We start from the raw sequence: 19,420 nt of genomic DNA on the forward strand, positions 1-19,420 counted from the left end.
CAAAGTGAAGTTGAGCAGGCAGCAGTACTGGGTGATAGACGCTATGGACGAGTGCAAGGCGGCATCATCCGATCTCATGAACTTCTTGACCCGAGCTCAAGAATTGTGGCCGTTGTGTATACTGGTCACGTCCAGGTACATGTTTGAGCCCCTTACGACTCGCCGCAGCGAGGCACTCACAGATACTGTCGATGATGAGGACAGCTCTCAGGATATTTCTCTGTTCTTGAAAGCCAATATCGACTTTCTGCCCGCGGCAACCGCTCTAGGCCGTGCTGAGATGGCCAAGAAGATTTTGGAGAGTTCGCGAGGATGTTTTCTTTGGGCTCATCTTATCATGAACGAGCTGCGTCATGTCCACACCCTGGCCGAGACAAATATGGTGTTGGACAGTACACCCTCGGATATGAACGAGTTGTACAAGAAAATCCTTGACGATATGAGTAGAGCCCGCTTTGGCAAAGACTTGACTAAAGCGATACTCACTTGGATCACCTGTTCATTCCGGCCCCTGGCAGTCGAGGAGCTGCATGCTGCCATTGAGCTAGATATAGCTGACGCTGTTGATGACATGGAGAACTCTGTCATCTCTTACTGTGGAAGCCTGGTATATGTCGACAGCCGAAAGCGGTTCCAGCTCATCCACCTGACGGCGAGGGAGTTCCTGGTGAGCAACGAGCTTCGATCCGAATTCGCGATCGAAACGACCTTGGGGCACACCAGGCTGGCCCTGACCTGCGTACAGTGTCTGGTTTTACACAACAGAAAGGACGATAGACCAGGTTCTCAGACAGATTCGAAGGCGCAGGGGTGGTCTCAGATGGTCGATTACGCTTCTCAATACCTTTTCCAGCATCTGATTCATACAGACTCCACCAACGACCAGATTATTTCCTTACTTTCCAGATTCTTCGGAAGCCTGAGCATCCTTACTTGGATAGAGTACATCGCAGCTCACTCAGACCTTAGTAAAATATATCAGGCCGGGAAGGCTGTTCTGAATCTCCTGAGCCGCCGAGCCCGCCACACCCCTGACATCGATACCCATCTGCAACGAGACTTAACGAGACTGAAAGCATGGGCTCAAGATCTTATACATCTTGTCACCAAGTTTTCACATCGGTTACGACAGTCACCAGCGTCAATTCACCAGCTGATACCACCACTTTGCCCTCCCGATTCAATCATACGAAGACAGACCTACGTTTCTCATAGCGGACTGAGTGTTCATGGCTTGAGCGGATCAGGCTGGGGTGCATATTTGACTACCATTCGCTACGAAGAGCATCGCACACCTTTCAGTTTTGCTGCCGGAATAGGATACTTTGCTTTGGGCATGTCCACAGGAGATGTTATCCTCTATGATGATACAATATTCCAGGAGTCTCGTGTCCTTGCTCATATGGAACCAGTATGGCTCCTTAAGTTTGGAGAGACTGGAAGATATCTCGCCTCATCCAGTGCGAAGTCCATAAAGATATGGGACACGCAGTCTTGGGATGAACTGTATAAGATCCCTCTGAAATCACGCCTAATCGCCATGAGCTTCCTAGAAGGCGACGCTACGCTACTGTACGCGAACAAGATGAACGAGCTAGTGGAGTGGGACTTGCTCAGCGGATCTGTCAGAAAGGGGCCTATGGACTGGACACTAGATTTCACCGAAGCCGGAAATGGGCCATATATTCACTTGAGAGAGCCAAGGCTTGCCGCCTACTCGCCTCACCAAAACCTGCTGGCTATCGTTTACCGCGGAGAAGACATCCTCCTTTGGGATACGGAGCAAAATAGAATACACGACATGTACGAGAAAGAAACAGGATCACGCAAGAAAGGGGCACCTGAGCTACCTGGCCCCTTGACACCCGTAACTACGCTTGCTTTCAGTGCAGCTTCGGACACTAGCCTTCTCGCTGCCTCCTATGAAGATGGCGATCTTATTGTTTACGATATCTATAGCGGAGACGTGAAAAAGATTGTTCGAAGTGCCAACATTCTTGCGCTCGCTTCGTCGCCCGATGGCAGGACATTAGCGGGTTCCGATTCACGAGGCGGCATTGTCTTGTTCAGCTTTGAAGGATTGAAAGATCTATATCGAATTTCTATTGTGAACTCAACCGTCAGGCCGCTGTTCGTTAATTTCACTGTTGGCGGCGAGCAAGTTATCGACATTCGGACAACACAATGCAGGGTCTGGCAACCAACCATACTTTTCACGCAAAACCTAGATGAGGGGAAAAGCGACACCGTACCAGTATCGACTGGCCTGCGCGAAATCGACTACCAGATCCCAGATCGTGTGGCCATTACTGCCATCCACTGCGTTCAACTTTCGTACCAGGCCAGCTCGCTAGTGTTCTGTGGTAAAAAGGATGGCTCTGTCTTTGCATATGATGTCACCGGGGAGCCAACGGGAAAGCAGATTTTCGTCCAAAGTTCCGGTTCGATCGCCTGTGCGATCGCCGAAATCCACTTCGATGACAATAGCGGGCTGTTGACCTGCAGTGACTTCGGCAGCGTAGTCACGGCTCGCAGGCTCACGAGACGGAAACTTGCTTACTGGAGTGCGGCGGACCCAGAGCTTCGCGTGGGCGTGGGTCTAAGTGTATGCCAGCTGCTGGGAAGTGGGCAGAACCATGCAGTCTTGGTATCGACCGTCGAGCATGCCAGGCTGTGGTCTACAAAGTCAGACGCAAGGCTGCTAGCGACCGCCGATAATACAGGTCAAGGAGAAAAGCGCTGGTTCGCACACCCAAAAAGGCACGATTGCTTGATACAACTGCGAGCCGAATCAGTCGAAATTCGCAGTTGGTCCAATCTTGAGCTTCTTGGACGCATTGTATTATCAGGGGGTGAGAGCTATCTGGGGACCATTCAACGCTCTATCCCTGTCAACAGTGCAATGTACTTTGTGACGATGGCATGTGGCGACTCTTCACCAGACGAGGCGACTCATTCGAGATTCGACTTTTGGGATTTCGACGAGTTTCAAGATAAAGGACCAGAGGTGGCAGCTTTCTTACCCCTCTGCACTTTGAGGCCCACATGGATCAACTATGAAGCAGCTATCGGGATCTACGGCGACAGGTTTGTGTACATCGACACCAGCTATTGGGTCTGCTCGGTCGAGATATCTCAGCAATCAGAAGCTCCCGTCCGGCATTTCTTCATCCCAAACGACTGGCTCTCCCTCGTCGGCCACCAGCCTGTGTTCGATATGGGCAAGATAGGGGAGATAATCTTCGCCAAGGAGTCGGACTTGGTTGTCATCAAGAGGGGTCTGGAGGTCACTGAAAGTGGAGCTCCATTCTATCCTCGCAGCCGAAGCAGCGCGGCCGCCATCCCACTGGTGAGGTCTGGCTGAAAAGGGTTGTCTGGAAGAAGATGGCAAATGTCACCAGCCGTATGGTTCGTATGTGCAGTATGACGGTATTTAACTATGGCGTGGCAAGCGGACACATAAGGACATCTCATACGTTCAAAACACAATAATCTTAAGGAGGCCCTAGTAAAAGATTTAACGAGTTGGAAGAACCCTAACTCCAGAACCCGAAACCTACTTCCCATGGCGCCAAGGCACCGCACCTGTCATGCAACCCGGGATAACAAGAGAATAACAGCCACAATAGCCACAGTGTCAGTCATTCACAGACGCATCCGCAAGCTGCCGCGAGCAGTTGAGTGTATTCAGGAGTTCGGGAGATTCCACCTGGGCAGATACATGAAGTACTCAGGGGCAAGGTCTCCGCGTTGTCCCGGAAGTTCGGTGGGAGGAGCGGGAAGGCGTTGAAGGATGCTATCCACATGCTGCAGGACATGATCTCGCGATAGCATCCTAAGGCACCACTGGCACCTTAGCAGACCAGCGAAAATGACCTCCAACCGTTGAAAATGCTGGGAGGGGTCGCGTGCAGCTTCGGCCAACTCGATGCACTTAGCGGGTGAAACCCAGGCTATTGTGCGTCTAGCCAAAGACTACATCCGGACATGTGAACCATAAGGCATCTATCTGGTAAAGTATACTGTATGTCCAGACTGGAATGTAAGCGAGGGCATCTAAGTTAATGATTTGGAACATACACAGATGACAATGGTCTGGAGTCTAGACTTTTAAAAAACAGAGGCGCGCTGTAGGTATCAGGGGTAGATTGGCTTATCGGCACATTCTGCACGGGCCACGATTGCTATCGCTATCGCTATCAGCTCCATGCCCCTCCCCCTCCCCCACCAAAAGCTACAACTGCAGCAACAAAAGTTGCATTGCATTTAGAGAGCAGTCGGAGTGTGACGCATCCTGACTAATTCCAAAGGCGCGCAAATTTTATAACTTTTTAGTAGACGAATCTGCGCGATTACGATATACTCATTCGTCTAAAGTCAATAAAGGAGACGAGGGACCTGGCTATTCCGCTTTATCAGTCCTGATCTCCAGACCTAGGCTCGAAGGTTTTACTGTTCTAACCTTACATTGGGACCTCAACTCGAAATCTGCCCCTCCATCGCCGAACCTCACTCAACCTCCGTCTTTCCGTCCCGGACTTGGTGGCGTGCCACTCAAACCCCAAGTGCGCAATGCAGTCTTCGGCCAACTCAGTTGGTGAAGATGTGCCCTATCTCTCAGTCTTCCGTTCAGATGTCGCAAAATCTTTGGTTGAGCGATTTGTAAGGCGCGTAGCCTCATCGGAAACTACGACGCAGGAGTCCGAGTCCATCTCTGAGGGCGCATTGCAGGAGGCAATTCAGACTGGCTCGTCCGCGCTGAACGCCTTCTTACAAGCCAATGTTACCGGCCCCGTTCTTCAAGCTGCCGAATGCCAAACACTATTCATCACTGCCTACAACCAGACAACACCACAAGGCACTGCAACCACGTCAAAAAACCCTATCGAGGCTTTGAGGAAAGTCTGTCTGAAAAGTCTAGACATTGATGGCGTATCCGTCTATGCCTACATACCTCACATCGAACTATTCTGTTTTGCGAAATGGGTATTGACATCAGGCGAAGCTGTCCCGCTGAGCAGCGACCTGGCCTGGACCCGGTTCCGCATTCATCTCTGGCATTATAAGCTCCTTTCTCAGCCATCTTTGGGGCCTGGATCACTCTTCACCAAAACTGGACGATTCACCGATGTGGCGACCCTGCAGGAACTTGTCGAGAAGAGTCTTGAAGATGCCGAGACCACAGTGCTGGCGTCAACCGAGGGAGGCGACGACATCAAGGCCCAGTTTCTACTCGAGAAATCCAATGCCCATGTTATGCTTGGAAACGATACTAAAGCCAAAGACGCACTGCAGCTCGCGGCACAGAAAAGTGGTTTCACCTATGCTCTCTCTGGTGCTCTCGGAAAACGAACGAAGTGGCAAGAGAAAAGCACTAGTCAACTTGTTGTCTTGGCCAAGAGTGCGGAGGACAATGCTGCTAACGGAGAGACTTGTTCAGGAGCGACAGCGCCGCAAGCGCTGGCTCTCAATGACGATACTCTACTGGAGAAGATCTCCTTCAAGGACAGTGGCAGCGAAGATGCTACGAAATCGCAACTACCTGAATCTCTGCAGGGATCGCTCCCAACAATCAACCCCAGCTGAAACCCGAGGACAAAATCATCCTTCTCACGGAAGCAATGTTGAAAGACACATTCTCTCCTTCTGACTCCCTTACCGCAGAGGAGATCTTGCCATTCGCTGAGCGAGTGATCAATGATAAGTCGACCAATTGGCAAATCTACACCCAAGCTCTGCTGGTGCGATCCAGAATTGAGCTGAATCGAAGCAGAACCCTTGAGCGTGGTGTATTGCAGATGCAAGCAGTTGTTGATCAAGTCATTACCGATACGGATGCTAGTACTGCACCTCCTACAAACGAAGATTTTCATAGGGATGCAGCAGTACCGTCTATTGAGGTCTCTCAACCAGGTGAACAAGCGCACGCCCAGACCTACCAGAACAAGCCGACATCTTTCCTACCCGCCCCGAAAGATACCGAATCGGCACCTGCTCACGAGCGACTCAGATACGTCAACGCACTATCATCACCTCCGAGGTGGCATCTAGAATCAGAGCTTGGCTATGCCTGGGCCTCTGTAGGATCTCTAATCTCGGCCTTGGAGATCTTCAAGCGCTTGCGTATGTGGCCCGAAGTCGCGCTCTGCCTGGGTAGTAGCGAGTCTCACGATGATGGAAGCGGACGCGGTGACGGTGGAGTAGAAAAGGCCAGAGCCTTAGTACGGTGGAGATTGTACCACCGAACTGGTGAAACGAAGGCTTCAGCTCAATCCGAAGATACAGAAGACGCTGTCAACACTGACGATCTGAAACTGAAAGACTATTACGGCGGGGAACGCGATCCACCGCCGAACGCGCCGAGGCTGTTCTGCATCTTGGGTGATCTCGAGGAGGAACCAGCACATTACCAGCGTGCGTGGGAGATATCAAAACCGCAGGTTCGCGAGAGCCCAGAAGTCTTTGGGTGAGTTGTGGTTACGGAAGCAGGACTGGGAAGCAGCTTTGGAGTCCTATCGTCTCGCAGTGGGTGTGAACAGACTGAGCCCCGAGCTCTGGAGCCGACTGGGAGATATTGAGCTTCGTCTTGCCCACTTCCCCGATGCTGCTGAGGCTTACCAGAGGGCCATCTACACCAGTAACGGCGAAGAGGGCGGCGAAGATGCTCGAACATGGAGCAACTTGGGCGGCGCTCTGCTCAGCTGGTATCGCGAGGTGGTTGCGGAAAGCAAGATCCTTAAGTCTGAGAAAAAGCCTACCGACGATGATGAAGAGCCTTCAGAGGCGCAAGTGGAGGACCTGGAGAAGAGGTTCCCCTCCACATCCCGAGCAGCTGATCTGAACAAGTCGGCCCGCAACCTACTTCTGGATTCACTATCGGCTTTCAAGCGTGGCGCCACTACTGCCCACTCCAATTGGCGAATTTGGGACAACGTCGTGACCCTCGCAGCCAGCTTGAAGCCAGAACCGGCGCTCGACGATGTCGTACTAGGCACCCGCAACGTTCTCAGCATCCGAAAGACCGAAGACGCCCTGGACCACAGTATTCTTAGCCTTTTGGTCCGCGAAGTCAGCAAAGAGCCCGCCGGTGGTGAGGGTGACAGCATCTACGTAGCACCTAGAGGCACGATACAGACTAAAATCATTTCGCTCTTCGAAGACGACGTCGTACCGCTCATCACGACCGACTCGGAAGCGTGGTCGCTGATCTCGCGCCTGCGGGCCTGGCGCCGCGACTACGCAGGCGCCCTGGATGCTGCCGAGAAAGGATGGCGAGCAGCCACGGCTGGCGCTGGGTCCGGCAGCGCGCTGTCGGCGTCTACGGGCGCGGACGGTGCCAAGCCCAAGGGCGACTGGCTCAACGACGCCGACGCGTGGGACACAGTGGTCAGCCGCACGGAGGAGCTGGTCGCGGCGTACGAGAACTGGGGTAGCCGCCTCGAGGCCATCGGCGACAGGTGGCGCGGCAAGGCGCGGAGTGCTGTGCGCAGCGTCATGAGCAAGGGGCGGGAGAACTGGGAGGGTAGTGCGGGGTGGAAGACGCTGGAGGATACTATGGAGGGGTTGAAGATTTAGGTTGGGCAGGATTGCATGGCATGGCATAGGATGGTGTTCACATCTATCTGGGCGGTTGGGTAAATGAAGTAAAACACGAGAATAGAAATGATATATTAAGTTAACGAGTTTGTCACTGATCAAAACTGATAGGTATTGGTTGTCGTTGAATTTGACAACTGCAGTGACTGGTGCCGATGCTATCGGCCGCGGGCGAGATTGAACAGATCTACAGCGGTGATTGGTGTGGTTTCGTAGGCTTACGGGCGCAAATAGCCGACGTCATGACTGCTTTCATTCCACCATCCATCGTTTGCCTATGGGGTAAAACTACCACATAAAGGGAAGAAACGAAGGAAACCTTCCTTAAACCGTTTCATTTCCCACACAATTGCTTGGCTATCTGAGCCCCTTTTACTGCTGCGCGACGGAAAGCAGAATTAGGAGCAACCGCAAGATGGGGAGGAAATCAGCGACGCTCGCAATAAGGCAACGGGATTCGAGCCCTTCCGACGTCACCATGGTCTATATCGGGGGCGTGCCGTACCTGCTGCAGCACGATGCGCCTGTGATGAACCTGGGGCCATTGTCGATACAGAATGGCCGGCAGCATGTCCCCGCCACGTCATTCGGGGGCTTGGTGCAGAGGGAGACCCCGACGGCCGTGATGCGGGCGTTTGAAGAGGATGCCGTTTGGACGGAAGACTTCTTGTTACGTAAGTATTGTCGTGGTGACTCTGGTCATGGACTGCCTTGAGCAGGATATGGGTGGGCTTTTGGTATGGAACGTATAAAGGAGTTGTCGCAGTCCAGAAGGGTCGACAAGGTCCCCTCCACTTTCTTCCTCTCCTCTCAGGAGGTCGATTGACATACATGAATGAAGGAAGAACCAGGAACTAATCAAACACCATCATTTCATAGTGGTTTTCTACGCTCAGAATGACTCAGACCGCTTCGAAGCATTCATGGCGGAGATTGTTCCGTCCGAATCTCGCGCATCGACAAGGACCCTCATGGTGGGTTCGGATATACACGGGCAACCGGTCCCACTGGCCCCGAGTCCCTATATCTTCGACTGCGCCACGGGTAATTTGCATCGCCCATTCCGTCTCTACGTGGACTCAAGCAACGCTTTCGTGCGCGGCTGTTTACCGATAGGAGCCGTGACTGGAAAGGGGAGTAGCAGTAACAGTAGTTACCAATGGCTGGAGATTTCGGATGTACGTACATTCTCCCGCGACGAATATCACCATCATCTCGTCTCACATCCCCTGAAAAGGCGTCCACGGTTAATACTTCTAGTCATATATTAGTTAATACCAGTGCCGTCGAAACTGCACTGCCTAGACGAAGATTGTACGACGAAGCCGAAACCTCTGTCCGGCTTGCGGTTCGGCGTCAAGGATAGCATCGACGTCGCGGGCTTGCACACGGGCAATGGCAGCAAATGCTACCGCGAGCTGTACCCGCCGCGCACTGAGACGGCGGCATGCGTCGCACGGCTCCTCGATGCCGGCGCTGTACTAGTCGGGAAGCTCCGGTGCGGGCAGTGGTGCGATGGCCAGGATCCAATTGACAGGTAAGAGAGTGGGGAGAGAGGTTCCCCAACCCCAACATCACTGCCTCGCATCCACCACCCAGCTCTTTCTCAACTGGAGAACCTGCCCCGTCTGCTTCTTCTTCTTCAATAGGACAAATCCTCATCATGACTTCCCCGCAGAATCGAAGAACCAACCCCCATCAACCCACGCGGCGACGGCTTCCAGAAGCCCTCGGGCTCCAGCTCCGGCTCGGCCGCCGCCTGCGCCAGCTACCCCTGGCTCGACTTCACCGTCGGCACGGACACGGGCGGCTCGATCCGGCACCCCGCCGCCGTGAACGGGGTGTACGGTGTCCGCCCTTCCTCGGGACGCGTGCAGCAGAGCGATGACGGCGGGATGCTGGTGTGCAGCCCGCTGCTCGACACGCCGGGCGTCTTGGCGCGGTCCGCGGCTGTGGCGGGAGAGGGTTACTAAAGCCATGTTTAGAAACGACAAAAACGAGTCTCTTCTCCCTCAATCTCAAGTTCGCCGGCGGCGGCGGCGGCGGCGCTTCAAATTCGTCTACGCCGTGGAGGAGGCCGACAACACAACTGACACGACGACGCCCAAGTTCTTCTCGGCGGACAGCACCGGTCCCGAAGCCAGCACGCCCGCGGGCCAGATCATGGAGTCCTTCGTGTCGCAGCTCGAGACGCACCTGGACTGCAAGCGCCAGGAACTGAATCTCTACGATCTATGGGCCTCCATCTCCTCCGCCAGTTCCGAAGAAGATCTAGAGACCGCCACGTCGACCATCTACCAGAACCTCGTCTACGGCAACCTAGCCCGAACCGCGATCGACCCCTTCGTCCGTGACTACCGCGCCGAAAAGGGGCCCAATGCCTATCCGTTCATCGAGGCCACGACGCGGAAGCGTCTCGAATACGGTAGGGGTGTCAGCGACACCGAGATGGGAGACTCGGCGCGCCGGCTGAAGCGCTGCGGGGACTGGGTCAACAACACAGTCCTGCCTGGCCCCCCTTTTTCTTCTAATACCGAGGATGTTCGACCGGCCGATGAAGAAGAAGAGAAGAAATTCCGCTCCTGGTATATCCCCAAGTCTGGGGCCAGCCCGCTTACCGTGACGAGCCCGCCACGCGCTCCCGTATCGGACCCGACGGTAAACCTTCCTTGTTCTGGACGGGCTTCTCGGCCTATTCGCTCGCCTACGCGTCCGGGTGTCCCGATATCGCGGTCCCTCTCGGCGAGGTTCCTTTCACGTCACGGATTACGGGAAGCCCAGGAGAAGAAGAAGGGAGTGACAGCAGCAGCAAGACGCGATTACCGGTAGCCATTTCAATCATGGCGCCGCGGGGCATGGACGAGGTGCTGTTGGAGTTGCTGAGACAGTTGGAGGGGTGTGGGATCCTTCGGGCAGTGGAGTGTGGGAATCGGTTGTTTAAAACTCAGACGGGAGGAGAGGAGGTGCACACACGTTTTGTCTAGATAGATCAGTACAAGTTTCTTACTTTGGCAGGATACATAGGTAGGCATAGGGGATCCCAGGGACCGAGCAACATAACATGGAATTAGAACATGGATTTGAAACCTCAGTAGCCTAACCAACTTGAATCTATTGGTTGTTCGAGCATGTAGTTGTTACAAAAGATGTCAGTCATCATTCAGAATCTGGATATCGAAGCATGATCTGGTATGGGTAAGATGAGTGGTGTGCTGGTACTTGAAGGCTATGTGCCAAAGTGTTTTGGAAGACTCAAGCAGTCGTCTAGCAGTCGGGGTCAGGTCTACCCACCATGGGAGCCCCCCAGCGAATGTGGAGCATCAGAAGCGTTCTCGGCTGCACATGCGGAAAACCGAATGATTCATCCCACTTATGAAACTCCAGGAAGGCAGACAGAGCATCTCTGCTTATTAAGCTCCGTTCTGCAAAGCCTCCTTGATGAAGCGTCGCTTGTTGATCGTCTCAAGTATGAGGATGAAGAGTCGCCCGTAGATGAAAGTCCGAGGTTTTTACACCCCCCAATCCACCCCGCCTCTCCCCCTCCCAGAAGCGACCACACTAGACCGATTTCCCCAGACTTTTAGCGGTGATCTTAGTGATTAGTGATAAGATTTGGGGTGATCCGAATCCATCTGCCGGGCGCTGGGTTGCTTAGGCCAGAGGCTCTAAAACCGAAGTTGGCCGATGCCTCGGCTGATTCCCCAACGCCCCACAAGAACCTGTCGAGTCGAGATTCAAGGGATCTTTGGACCCTCGGCCAGTTGTTGTCGTTACTTACTATCATCATCATTATCATCCTCCGTCTAGTAACTTCTCGTTCTCGTTGTCGTTGGCCTTGTTTAATTCTTCAATTACTATTGCTCTCCCAATTGAATATTTCAATCAATCCTACACACACACATACACAATGGCCGAGCGCATTGGTTCTATTCTGAAGCACCTGTCTCCGGGCTGGGGCTTTCGCAAGTGTATGTTAACAAAGCCAATCTATCTCCCCACCAAGTCCCGGCACATTGACTGACAGCCCGATTCTCCAGAACCTCCAAGAGCCCCGACGACATCGTTATTACGTTAGCCATCCGAACGCCGCTCTGCAAGGGAAAAGAAGGGAGGTTTCAAGGACACAACATTAGAATACATGACATATGCTCTCTTGAAGGAGGTCAAGGACCGCGCAGGATTCGACACCAACCTGGTTGAGGATATCTGCTTCGGCAATGTATGTACCGCCCAATATCTTTATTTGCTTCATTCTGCCCATAGATGCGCAAGCAACGTCAGGGACTAACGCAGCTCTTCCCCATTCTCACAGGTCTCCGACGCAAAGGCCGCCTACAAAGCCCGCGCCGCGGCCCCTCTCGGCCGGCTTCCCGAGTCCTCGGGCGCGTCCTCGGTGAACCGCTTCTGCAGCTCGGGCCTGAAGGCGACGGCCGACATCGCGCACGCCATCGCGGCGGGCTCCATCGAGGTGGGCGTGGCCATCGGCGCCGAGTCGATGACGATCGGCGGCGACGCGCTCGACAAGCCCTTCGACGAGGCCATGCTGCAGCACAGCCAGGCCGCGCGCGACACCATGATGGCCATGGGCTGGACAAGCGAGAACGTCGCGCGCGACTTCGGCATCACGCGCGAGCAGGTTGACACGTACGCCGCCGAGTCGTTCCGCCGCGCCGAGGCCGCGCAGAAAGCCGGTTGGTTCGCCGACGAGATCGTGCCCATCACGACGCGCGTCCAGGGGCCCGACGGCGAGGTCAAGGAGGTCACGCTGACGCGCGACGAGGGCATCCGCCCCGGCACTACGGCCGAGGGCCTCATGAAGATCCGCAGCGCCTTCCCGCAGTGGGGCCCCATCACGACGGGCGGCAACGCCAGCCAGGTCACCGACGGCGCCGCCGCCGTGGTGCTAATGAAGCGGTCCAAGGCCATCCGGCTGGGCGTGCCCGTGCTGGCCAAGTACGTCGGCTCGACGGTGGCGGGCCTGGCGCCGCGCATCATGGGCATCGGCCCGGCCGTGGCGATCCCCAAGTTGCTGGCGCAGCACAACCTGACGGTCGCCGACTGCGACGTCGTCGAGCTCAACGAGGCCTTCGGCACCATGGCCGTCTACTGCCGCGACAAGCTCGGCCTCGACTGGGCCAAGATGAACTCCCGCGGCGGCGCCATCGCGCTGGGCCACCCGCTCGGCGCCACGGGCACGCGCCAGATCGTCACGGGGCTCAGCGAGTGCCGCCGCCAGAAGAAGAAGATCCTGCTGACGAGCATGTGCATAGGCACCGGTATGGGCATGGCGGGCCTGTTTGTCAACGAGCAATGATGATTTGATACATGATTCGTTTTCCCTGTGTTTAGTATTATTGTATATATGACAAATTGATTACAGCGATGAAGCAATATATTCTATTTTGATATATCATTGCATTTGGACTACTTCATTGTTGAATTACATTGTTGTTGGCTATTTCCCTCCTGGACGGTGTTCGGGTAACATAACGTTGGTGTGTTTTTAATTACTCAAAACTGGCTAGGCCAGAGGCGACTTGAAGGTATAGTCTGTGTCCCAACTTTTACCCCTTATCTTGTACATCTGCCACTATCAAGCCTGCAATTCACTGCTTCCCAATCGTAGCCCGCCGTTCCCTCCCCGCCCTGTCGAGCAGCGCGACGTGATCCTCACCGTGCGTGTCGCACTGCGCCGCCACGATGCCGCGCACCCAGTCCCCGCGCGGCCGGAAGCAGGCCCGGAACGGCTTGGGCATCGTGACGAAGCCCTCGGTGCAGTCCACGTCGCTGACGCGGTGCCGCTCACCCGTGGCCTCGTCGACGACGCCGGGCTCCAGGGTCTCGAAAGCCCACAGCAGCCGCGCCGTCTGGATGAACAGGCCGTTGCGCGCGATGTTGCGGCCCGTGCAGATGCGCCGGCCGAACCCGAAGCCGGTCTGGGGAGGTCCTTGAGCGTGCACTGGTCGTGGTGGCTGAAGTTCTCGTTGGAGTCGGGGTTGGCAGAAGCGGCAGCTTTCTCGTCGGAGGGGTACTGGAGCCAGCGCTCAGGCTTGAAAGCGTCGGGGTCGGTGCCGAAGACGGACTCGTCGCGCGTGATGGCGTAGTGGTTGCCCATGACGATTGAGCCGGCGGGGATCTGGTGAGATAGTAAGTACCCATGTCCGCTTTTTGAATGATGACACGAGAACTCTGTGTCTCATTCCAATGTGCTATGATGTAACAACTTACGTGGTATCCCATATACGTATCCTCCTTCTTGGTGGCATGGGTACACCACCCACCACCACTGGCCGCCATCGCAGGACTTCGTTGACTACAAGTTAAGACACATCAATTATAGTTCCTACAGTATTCAGCAAAGAAGGCTCTGCAAGACCGAATGAGATGAAAGAGAATGGTGGCCATACCAATGGCATCGATGTAAGGCAACCGCGGCCGATCCTCAAACGACGGCAACCGGTCACGCCCCACAACGCGATCAAGGTCCGCCTGAGCCTTCGCGACGAACCCCTCCGCGCCACCGCCCGCCGTGATGCACGCCACCACCAACCAGTCCATAGCGACGGTGGACGTGTCGAGCGCCGCGTCAGCGACGATTCCCAAGTCGAACGCGAGCTCCTCGGTCGACATCCCCCGAGCCTCGGCGCTGGCCTTCATGTGCTTGCTGAAGTTCCAGCCGGGGTTCGCGAGCCCGCGCTCGAGATTGCCGACGTGCAGGTTGCGCTCGAGCTGGTAGAGTTGTTCGCCCTCGCGCTTCCAGGGCGCCAAGCAAGCGGGGAGGTGGTTCAGGACGGGGAAGGAGTCGACGAGATAGGCGCCGACCTGGCCCGTCCGGGCGAACTCGGCTTGGACGCGCTTGGCATCTTGGAGGGACTGCTCGTGGCCGGTGCGGAGGCGGTAGCCGCTGTGGGAGAGAGCTGAGTGTTAGTGACTACGTATGTGAAAGAATATGCCATGCATTCATTCATGGTATGAGAAGAGGGTACTTGTAAGAATCGGCTTACTAAGGTATGTGGTCAGCGATCGAAGTTGTATGTGAGGCTGCATGACGCCAGCGAGAAGTGGACTCACCTATATCAATGAATAGATAATGCTGGCCAGACCACGCTCAAAGTGGTGATGGAAGTCTACTCCTTTCTCGCCATGGGTCTTGGTATCCTCGATGATGTCAAACAGCAACTGCCTCGACTCCATTTCTTGTATGGGGCGATAGCAGTTGGACGCTTTCATGTTGAGAAGAGGCGCCTCCATGCGTTGGTGTAGCCTGTACAAGGTGAAAAAGGAGTTTCAGCTCTGGGTACCATTCGCAGCAGCAAGTATACTCGTAGGGGGTTCACTCCTCCATCAAGGGTGCCCGTCTCTGGAGGCAGGGGAAGGTATACACGATGAAGCCTTTCTGTTATTACTCACTTGTACTGAGCGTCGTACTGGCGCAGCAACATGTGCATGCCCTTGGTGACGAGCTCCCCGGACATGACCATGCGGGGCCGGTCCGAGTACTGGGCGCTGCGGCGCGCCAGCAGGCCCTGGGCGGCCTGGTTCGTCGACAGCAGGACCAGGGACTGGCCGGCCATGCGCAGGTGCATGACAGGCCCGTACTCGCGGCTCCAGCGGTGGAAGTGCAGCCACTGCAGGCTCCTGGGCACCTGGTGCAGGTTGCCGACGAGGGGCAGCGCCGGGGGCCCGGCGGCAGCGGGGGCCGCGTCGACCGGGCCCAGAGGCTCTTGGCCAGCAGCAAGACGCAGGCGAGTGCCAGCGCCAGTGGCAGGGAGGCGATGGACGAGGGCATGGCTAGGGGGTCGGGGGTAGGTACCGGAAAGATGCTACTATATCGTTACACGAGGTGGTTGGTGAATGGAAGTACGATGAAGCTCAAGACGCCATGTCTTTGGGGGGGGGGCGCGAGGGTGCATCGTAAGCACACATCCCTATCCTTTTGTACAGCGGCCTGCATGCGAACTGATCACTGCACAGCCTTGGTAAACCAGGTTGAAGGAGGGGGCCAGCTCCGGACTCTTTTGGGGAAGTTCATGTTTATCCATATGACAGGTTTCATATGCGGGTTGCCGCCACGTTTCTTCAATGCACGACTCGCAGTCCATATCCAGCCAGCCTTGATTCCAAGCCCGTCCACCCTTCATCTCCGTTGATGCCAAAGACCGACGCCCAATCAGATCGTGCCCAAAAGCGGCGATCTCTTGCCCGAAGGTGGGCGTTCGCCTACCCTTGTCATATTCTGATATGGGCATACGTCCGATGATCTGTCATGAATATGTATGCCCAGCTGCGCACGAAGTTATGCATGATGGATGGTCTCATAGTATGTAGGTCGATTGCTGTAGCCATACCGGCATTTCCCCGTGGCGGGAGGCATTTCCTTTCCCATTGGAGCTTCCCTTTCTCGAATGGCTGCTCCGTTTGCGCATAAGCACGTCTACACTGGCATGGGTTTGTCGGTCGCACGAAGTCTCTGATAGGCTGGAGAAGGCCGCGAGATAAGTGTGCGAGTGGGGCCAAAAAGACGTTGACAAGGGGTCCTGGGAGGGGGCATACACTGGCAGAGGTTGGCAGGTCTGTCTCTCGGTTGGTCGGGTGGTTGGAGGCGGCCAGGCGGCGACTGCTCCTTTGACCCAAGCCCCGACTCCGCACAGTGTCCGGGGTGGGTTGACGAACGGGCCGCGCCGGAATCTGAGCTCGGGAGGAAAAGCAATGCCATCTCGCTTGATACTGCCTAGATGCTGGGCCTGTAGGGTTGCGCTACCAAGGATGGTGATCTGACAGCGAACTAATAAGAATCGCTTCCTGCTAACCTTTCTCGCTTCTCGCCCTATTTCAAACCGCCGGTGATGAAGTGGCTGAAGTCAAGGCGCGCTTTTTACGTACTCGCAACTCTCAATCATGATGTCCGGCTCAGCTGAGATCTCCAGTATATATACTTTTTCCTGCTCCGGTGCTTCCCCACTACTGCCGAATCTACCGGCCTCATTGGACAGTGTCATTCAGGGGTCATTAGTTAAGCCTATAATTCTGCAGGACCCCCGGTCTACGCTCCCATCCACCCACATGGCGCCGGCAGGCCGGCCATCTATGTACCAGTTAGCCGCTGAGAACGACCCAGAAGAATGAAGAAGAAACGATGATGCATGTTCGCATCGTGACACTTGAACTTATGCAATGCAGGCGACCGCGACTCGCTAGTTTTTGCCTCCGAGAGGGATCGAGCCAACCCAGCCGGACGGCACATGGATGGCGCACGCACTTAAGCAAAGTGATGAGCGGCGCGACCGTCATGGCTGACAGAAAAGAAGACACAGCAACGGCGGACGTGCGCTTTGAGGCGGCCGCACGAGCTGAAGTGCACCCTGGCTGCCTGCTTCGCAAGAATGAGCTATCATAAAGCTGGCGATCTGCCCCGGCACCTATCACATATGGCTTTTCACATTTGCTGTGTGGCTAACTTTGGAGAAGAAATGATCGGATTATGTGTATTGGCGACTCTTTTGGTGTTTAATAGGTAGAAAGTGGTTGATAGAAGATATATATTGGTCAAAGGCAAGATGCAATGCACTATGGACATTTAAACTGGACTTATCGAAGCTATATTTGAGATTGACAGTTCTGAAAACTTATCTTTCACATATACTGCCTGTGCATACTTCCCCTGATTGTGGATCATCTGTCTGTCTCATGTTGTTCCGTTGCCTCTTCGCCTTTAGCCTAAATGCTTCCTTCTATACTAATTACCTACTAGCACCATGGCGCGAATCACGATAAGTATCTTCAAGGGCGGACTAGCTCTGCTCTGCCTGATACAATTGGTTTATGGTCAACAACCTATGCCACTTTGCGCGGTACGCTCAGAACAAGAGCCGCTTGGGGAGTGACCAGTCCCGCTTACTTGTATGACAGAGTCGATGCCTGGAGACACACTTGCAGGAGTCAAGATACTCAGCTACCGACTTTGCTTGCATCTGCGCCGACCAGAAACTGCAAACCGATGTCGGAACTTGCACATTGGGAAACTGCTCTCTGGTAGAAGGACTTGGTAGGCAGGCTATCCTCACCATGCACAAGAAATGCGATTTTATATACTAATCTTGCCATTCTGCAGCGGCGATGAACGTCACCAAGACAGCATGCAAAGAACCCATTCGGGATAAGGGCACACAGACGCCAGTGGTCGCGGCTATCTCAGGCGTACTGGCAGTCATATTCGTGGCGATCCGCCTTGTCAACAACCACATGAGAGGCTCGTTGCACATGGCCGACCTATGTGCTGTTCTCGCGCTGGTTAGCCACCCTTTCCTAGCTCTCTTATAACGACACTGTTTGATCTAATCTGACACATTGCCGAAACAGGTATCTTCCATTCCTATGGATGTTTTGGAGTTTTATAGTATGGCCTACCCCTTATTAGCCGTGCAACAAGTGAGATTTCCACCAAGTCCTAACGCATCCAACTTCTAGTGGTGGCCAAATGGATTTGGTAAGGATATATGGACCTGAGATCAGCCGCGTATCAACAACGTCGTAAAGGTAAGCAAGCACCCTTCCCTCCAGAGCAATAGCACGGCACGCCCAAACGACCGAACTGCGCCTAACAAACCTATCTTCCTCGTAGTACATCTGGATCACCGAGATCACCTACGTGCCCGCCATCGGCTTCACCAAGATCTGCTTGCTCTGCTTCTTCCTGCGCGTGTTCCCCTCGCGCCGCTTCCGGCACGCCTGCTTCGGCACCATCGCGTTCGTCGTGGCCTTCAGCATCGCGACGTTCATCACGACCATCTTCAGCTGCGCCCCCGTCGACTTTGTGTATCTCGGCTGGGCCGGCGACCGCGAGGGGACGTGCATCAACGTCAACACGTTCTGGTTCAGCCAGGCCACCATTAACATCACCACCGACCTGTGGATCATGGCGCTGCCCATCCCGCAGATCTTCAAGCTCGACCTCGAGCGGAAGAAGAAGATCTTTCTTTGCATCATGTTTTGCGTTGAGCTTTTGTAAGTTCTCCTTGTGATTTAAAACACATGATGCTCAAGGAGCGGCACAGCTGCTGAACCGCGTCTTCCCCAACTGCTTCGGCGGCACCTTCTTCAGCTCCGGCGGCGGGAAGAAGGGGCAGAAGTACCACACCATGACGTCGACGACGGCGGCCACTGGATCCGGATCCGGCGCGGGGGCGACGGGACGTCGTCGAAGCTGTAGCAGCAGACGACCAACGCCACGACGGCCACGGCCACGACCACGGATGATGGGGCTGGAGAAGATGGGGATGATGATGGACGGAAGTGCGGTTCCAGGGTTTCCAGGAGCGCGGAAGAATCCGTCGGGGCCGCGGAGGGGGCGAGCAGATACCTTTGAGTTGGCGCCGATAAGAGAGACTCTGGCTAAGTACCCGGAGTGGTGAGGGCGACAAAGGAAGACATCTGGTATATCGAAAGACGTGGCGTGGACTTGGTATTAACCAATTTCCGGTGGCAACATGACAAGTCTGATGGATCAAAAATGGGGTTCCTGTGTGTATGTATGTAGTATAGTGTACTTGGGTACTGCAAGACTTCTACTGCAGTAGAATGAACAAATGATTCCATGCTAAGGATCTTTATAAGCCCCAAAGACCCCAAAGGCCTGCCACACACTGCTGCTTCGGGGCTGTGGTGTTGGTTTGCTGACTTTTGGTCGCGTTTGCCCGCCATTGACCCCTTTTAATAAAGCCTCCTCCATCTTCCCTTGTCTCTACTCCTAATCTTGATTTGCTTCTACTCCTAATCTTGACTTGCTTAGCTGACGGACTGGAATCCATGGCAAAACCATGCAAGT

At 54.8% G+C, this 19,420-nt stretch overlaps 7 protein-coding genes across 7 annotated transcripts; 5 read left to right on the forward strand and 2 right to left on the reverse strand.

Annotated features, from left to right (window-relative positions):
* Positions 1 to 43: 43 nt before the first annotated feature.
* PG994_013461 (uncharacterized protein) lies at positions 44 to 3,364 on the forward strand (the record flags this gene model as incomplete). The annotated part of the gene is made up of 1 exon (XM_066864870.1): positions 44 to 3,364. The coding sequence occupies one exon, from the start codon at positions 44 to 46 to the stop codon at positions 3,362 to 3,364; it is 3,321 nt and encodes a 1,106-aa protein (XP_066709831.1).
* Positions 3,365 to 4,572: 1,208 nt separating this feature from the next.
* PG994_013462 (TPR repeat-containing protein C19B12.01) lies at positions 4,573 to 7,575 on the forward strand (the record flags this gene model as incomplete). Its single annotated transcript, XM_066864871.1, has 3 exons — positions 4,573 to 5,509; positions 5,557 to 6,466; positions 6,540 to 7,575. 3 exons carry the CDS (start codon positions 4,573 to 4,575, stop codon positions 7,573 to 7,575), a joined length of 2,883 nt encoding a protein of 960 aa, XP_066709832.1.
* A 499-nt stretch (positions 7,576 to 8,074) lies between these two features.
* Positions 8,075 to 10,425, forward strand: PG994_013463 (amidase signature enzyme; the record flags this gene model as incomplete). Its single annotated transcript, XM_066864872.1, has 5 exons — positions 8,075 to 8,270; positions 8,476 to 8,774; positions 8,868 to 9,133; positions 9,275 to 9,538; positions 9,582 to 10,425. The coding sequence occupies 5 exons, from the start codon at positions 8,075 to 8,077 to the stop codon at positions 10,423 to 10,425; spliced, it is 1,869 nt and encodes a 622-aa protein (XP_066709833.1).
* A 1,078-nt stretch (positions 10,426 to 11,503) lies between these two features.
* On the forward strand, positions 11,504 to 12,910 carry PG994_013464 (uncharacterized protein; the record flags this gene model as incomplete). The annotated part of the gene is made up of 4 exons (XM_066864873.1): positions 11,504 to 11,564; positions 11,621 to 11,666; positions 11,695 to 11,815; positions 11,909 to 12,910. 4 exons carry the CDS (start codon positions 11,504 to 11,506, stop codon positions 12,908 to 12,910), a joined length of 1,230 nt encoding a protein of 409 aa, XP_066709834.1.
* Positions 12,911 to 13,202: 292 nt separating this feature from the next.
* PG994_013465 (uncharacterized protein) lies at positions 13,203 to 16,887 on the reverse strand (the record flags this gene model as incomplete). Its single annotated transcript, XM_066864874.1, has 6 exons — positions 13,203 to 13,532; positions 13,598 to 13,732; positions 13,825 to 13,909; positions 13,973 to 14,500; positions 15,007 to 15,387; positions 16,856 to 16,887. The coding sequence occupies 6 exons, from the start codon at positions 16,885 to 16,887 to the stop codon at positions 13,203 to 13,205; spliced, it is 1,491 nt and encodes a 496-aa protein (XP_066709835.1).
* A 464-nt stretch (positions 16,888 to 17,351) lies between these two features.
* Positions 17,352 to 18,604, forward strand: PG994_013466 (uncharacterized protein; the record flags this gene model as incomplete). Its single annotated transcript, XM_066864875.1, has 4 exons — positions 17,352 to 17,447; positions 17,506 to 17,641; positions 17,708 to 17,886; positions 18,218 to 18,604. The coding sequence occupies 4 exons, from the start codon at positions 17,352 to 17,354 to the stop codon at positions 18,602 to 18,604; spliced, it is 798 nt and encodes a 265-aa protein (XP_066709836.1).
* Positions 18,605 to 18,634: 30 nt separating this feature from the next.
* Positions 18,635 to 19,403, reverse strand: PG994_013467 (uncharacterized protein; the record flags this gene model as incomplete). The annotated part of the gene is made up of 2 exons (XM_066864876.1): positions 18,635 to 18,987; positions 19,364 to 19,403. The coding sequence occupies 2 exons, from the start codon at positions 19,401 to 19,403 to the stop codon at positions 18,635 to 18,637; spliced, it is 393 nt and encodes a 130-aa protein (XP_066709837.1).
* Between the last annotated feature and the right edge of the window lie 17 nt (positions 19,404 to 19,420).

This window comes from Apiospora phragmitis (assembly GCF_038363925.1).
Source record: "Apiospora phragmitis strain CBS 135458 chromosome Unknown utg000011l:1.0-3236445.0:1.0-3240683.0, whole genome shotgun sequence".
Lineage (NCBI taxonomy): Eukaryota > Fungi > Ascomycota > Sordariomycetes > Amphisphaeriales > Apiosporaceae > Apiospora > Apiospora phragmitis.